The sequence below is a fragment of the Octopus bimaculoides genome, chromosome 9 (assembly GCF_001194135.2).
Source record: "Octopus bimaculoides isolate UCB-OBI-ISO-001 chromosome 9, ASM119413v2, whole genome shotgun sequence".
In the NCBI taxonomy this organism is placed as follows: domain Eukaryota; kingdom Metazoa; phylum Mollusca; class Cephalopoda; order Octopoda; family Octopodidae; genus Octopus; species Octopus bimaculoides.
Genome location: NC_068989.1, coordinates 792971 through 797549, shown reverse-complemented (window position 1 = coordinate 797549; position 4579 = coordinate 792971). Strand labels below are relative to the sequence as shown.

Below are 4579 nucleotides of genomic sequence, written 5' to 3'. Positions count from 1 at the left end.
CTCATTCACTCCACCCTTCCTGTAACAACCAGCCTGCTGCCATCCCCTCCTGCACCCCACCCGAGTCCAGCGCCAATCTTCTCCCACTGCCATCCCCTCTGAATTCTACTTCAGATGCTACCCGTTCCCCCCCCCCCAAGCTGTGTTCTCTGCACCTGTACACGTAGCTATTTCAAGACCATCAAATGCCACTTGTGTAGTTACCACAGGAGCTGCGTTGGCAGAACTAAGGTTCAAGCTGAAATTTTTTCAAACTGGTCATGCAACCAATGCCATTTCACCTCCAACATACTTTGTAGGGCAGAACCTTGCATTGAAATTCAGATCCCTGTTGAGGAATATGCCCCTGCCCTTCAGGGCTTGTTCAAGTTGAAGCTCATCAATCAGATCCCTAAAGGAGCTTGGACTTATTTTGCCCGTGTTCTTAATGTGTGCTTATCCAACAACACCTTGGATTCACAGAAACTGCTCCTATTCCCTCTCGTCTCTCTCCACGTGACAAACGTGAGTACTGGATCCCTTGCGTCTTCCCTTAAACCAGGGATTGGCAAACCACAATAAATAAATTTGCATATAGATTTAAAAATAAAATAACATGTAGATTATCAATACATTTACAACACGAAAATATCAACACAGCTATCAATATGAATTAAGAAAATGTTCCTACACGTAAACAGCGTGTGAACTGTATGAATACAGTGCAGACTGCAATGTTATCGATAGATAAATGTGTGGTTGGTTGTTACATAGAATACATCATTACAAAACATTAACACATCTATCAATATAAATGAAGAAGGTGTTCCTACATGTAAACAGGGTGTGACCTTTGTGATGACAATGCATTTGTCTAAAAGCAGAACAGCTCTTCATGCAGCACTTGTCAATTGGCTGAAGTGACATGAAAGGCATCGTCATTCATGGAATATCCATGAATAAGTCTCTAATTGAAATAAGTGGATCTGTTGTTTAAGAAAATACCGCTTATTTGTTTAAGGGTTGTACTGGGTAAATTATGAAAATAAGTCTAACAGTTCAAATACTATGAAATAAACATACTCAACTTGATTTATATCAAATAAAATCAGTGACCTTGTCTGACAATTTCTGGCAAGAAAGTCCAGGTAATGTAGAAAGCTTGTTTAATAAATCGAGAAGTATTTATTATATGTTTTTTCATTTATTATATATAGGAAAATGAATGGGTTATTTCCCTTGGCGGGTAATGGTTATAAATATGGATCCCTTCTAGGAGCCCTAGCCATCCAATTATAGATTTTTATTGAACTTCAATGAGCCTAGCAACAAACTGGATGCTACTTTAGCATATTTGCAAAGTTTCATGAAAATTCGTTAACAGGTGTAGACGGCAACTTGATACAGACAACTTGTTTTTATATCTGTATAAGATAAGATATACATAGTCAGAAAAGGGTGGAAGAGAATTTTGATTATCGCCATGTGGTGAGTTGTAATGCAAAATATATAATAAAAGAAGGAAAATGCATGCAACATAGTTTTTGACATATTTTAAATGAAAGTGTATTGTGGTTGTTGATCAGTTTAACCTTTGCTAATCATGACATTGAAATTATTGTAATTTCATGTTTTCTTAAGAGGACTTTAGTCCATGTTCTTATATGAAAGTTTGTGAATGAATTAAGTAGAAAAATGTAAAGGAGTGGGGAATTGGTGATAATTATTACTCGGGACAGGGGAGGTAATTGCTCTTTTTTGGGGTAAGATAAATAAACATACAAAAACTATTGAGTTAACCCTTTTGTTATTGTATTTATTTGGAGATGCTTTGTGTTTCTTTCAATTATTTTGAATATAACAAAGAATTTTAGTAAAATAACTTAGTTATCATTCAGCTAGTGTTAGGAACATTAATTGTGACTAAGGTTTGGTGGAAGATTTTAATTCAAAACTTATGAAAACAAGACATTTGTACTCAGAGCCAGAGCCGGTTTGGTAACGAAAGGGAGATGGAATATGCAGTGATGGATATGTGATTATGAATTAAATTATATACTGAGACCAAAGTTGGTTATGCGTTCATATTTAGGCATGTTCTGTATTTTCCAATAAATAAATTTTCTTTATTTAAATGTTCTTATACAGAAATCGTTTCTTTGCACTGGTAGATGGGGAAAACTGTGAAATTTGGTTGGAGATTCCCAGCACATTTCTCTATGTGTTCACTCCAAAGTATCTGTCTGTACTTTGGGAATATTACATATAATCCACCATCATTGTTTAATGTCTGTTTTCTATGCTGGCATGGGTTGGACAGTCCGACTGGGGTCTGAAAATCCAGGAGGCTGCACCAGGTTCCAGTCTGATCTGGCAATGTTTCTACAGCTGGATGCCCTTCCTAAAGACAAACACTCCAAGAGTGTAGTGGGTGCTTTTTACGTGTCACTGGCACAGGGGCCAGAGGAGGCTGGCATCAACCATGATTGGATGGTGCTTTTTACGTGCCACCAGCACGGGAGCCAGTCAAGGCAGTGCTGGCATCAGCCACATTCGGATGGTGCTTTTTTCATGCCACCAGCACGGGGACCACAACTACAATTTCCATTTGATTGTGATTTGATGTTGATTATATATAAGATAAAAGATTGTGTGTGTGTGTATTGAACTGGATAATCAATGCTATTTTATTTTCTCTTTCAGTAAAATGGGAAATGTTACAAAATGTTTCAGAAAATTAAAGCATTCTCATTCCGATTCTGATTTGTATGAATTAGTTAGATGTGATGAAGAAAAATGCATTTCGAAAAGAACGGGTGCCGTTACCACTGAAATCCATGATACTGGTAAAGCACAACTTAACGATCTGAAAGACTATGAATACCCCTTTGAAAATTTGGTGTTTGAAGGTGGTGGAAGTAAAGGCATTGCTTATTGTGGGACTTTACATGTGAGATTTTAAGTTTTTCTATGAGTCACATTTATTTAAAGCAGATTGAAATCTTACATAGGCTACAGTGTCATCATTATTATCAATGTCATCATTATTGTTGTCATCATCATCATCATTTTGTGTGTACCTTCTGTACTGTCATAGTTTGGATAAGTCATCAGTATCCACTAATTTCTTATTTGAAGTTAATGCTTCCATAGATGGGCCAGAGACCACATAATTACTTAGAGGTTCAATTTTGACATACTTTTTAATAACCATTTGCCTTTCCTAATACCATGGCACCAGCACTGGAGAGGTTGTCTTAACTTCAGCAAAACTAAAAATCAACCTCACCCAGAAAGTGATGAAACTGAAAGAATTTGAGTGAAGGGGGGGGGATAGAGGGGGGAATATCGAAAGACTGATATAGAAGCCTATCAGCTGAATTTTGGTGAGGAAACCATGAGGGGGAAAGGAGACAGGGTGATAGATAAAGGAGTAATGAAAATGAGAGAATGAGGTGTATTGTCAATGATAAATGGAGGAGGAAGTAATGTGTGAAAAAGAGACAGGTACCAATAGAGAGAGAAAAAGAGGGAGGGGAAAAGAGGGAGAGTGATAAAAAGATTCAACATACAGGAGCTGCCACAAATATCTTCTTCAATTCTTCTGTTGTGGTGTGGAAGACTATAATAAATATTAGGGGTCTGAGAATTGAACCCTCTTCAATACCTAGCTGGTAATTTTGCTGATAATTCTATTGATAATTTCTACCAAGCAGTAGTTGCCAGAGCACTTCTTTATGCTTGTAAGATGTGGATTCCTTATCAGAACCACATCGAACTTCATCTACTTCTAGTAATTAACCAAAAGCAAAAGAAAACCAATGCTTAAAATTCCAAGAACAAACAGAAAAGACAAAGATTGAGGCAATGATTATCACACATCTGTTTTACTGGATTGGTTGTGCCCAAAGGATAGACAATGAATGACTACCAGAGACCGTTTTTTTATTCTGAAATACAAGAAAATGTTACAATGGAAGACCACAATTGAAATTCTGAGATGTCCTAAAGCATAACCTTCCACTCTGTAATATTTGAGACTGTCGTGGAGGCTAGAATATTTTCACACACCCACATGTACTTTCCCTGTGCTGGCACCACTAAGAAGCACCCAGTACACTCTGTAAAGTTGGTGTTAGGAAAGGCATCCAACTGCAGAAACCATACCAAAACAGATGACTGGAGCCTGGCACAGCTCTCCAGCCTTGCCAGCTCCTGTCAAACCGTCCAACCCATGCCAGCATGGACAACAGATGTTAAATCATGATGTTGATGATGATGATAGTGGAGGAATCTCTACTCTCTTACCTGCAAACACTTTGAGTGCAATAGAAAAGACAAGAAGTACCAAAGACAGCAGATGAGAAAGACCTACTAATGCATTGGCAGGTTGTGTTCTTTTTTAGAAGCGTTGAGATGTATTGTAAGAACAGAAATAAATCTATTTCTCAAACGTGTGACAATGCTATAAATAGCGTGATCAGGATATCTCAACGCTTCTAAAAAAGAACAAACTTTGTTTGTTTACTTTCATCGTAAAGTTGAATTTAATGTTAGCGTCTTATTATAAGTTCTAAAATTGCAGAAGAATTCATTGCTG

At 37.3% G+C, this 4579-nt stretch overlaps 1 protein-coding gene across 4 annotated transcripts in view; it reads left to right on the top strand.

Moving 5' to 3' along the window:
- LOC106879487 (uncharacterized) overlaps window positions 1-4579 on the top strand; it is a 28455-nt gene that overhangs the window by 5458 nt on the left and 18418 nt on the right. For 3 of the 4 annotated variants that reach the window (XM_014929090.2, XM_014929089.2, XM_014929088.2), the window contains exon 2: window positions 2683-2929. The exons of the other annotated variant lie outside the window; for it this stretch is intronic. In XM_014929090.2, coding sequence (XP_014784576.1) covers window positions 2687-2929 — 243 coding nt within the window. In that variant the 5' untranslated portion in view covers window positions 2683-2686. The remainder of the gene's footprint in view (window positions 1-2682; window positions 2930-4579) is intronic. 4 annotated transcript variants of the gene reach the window in all.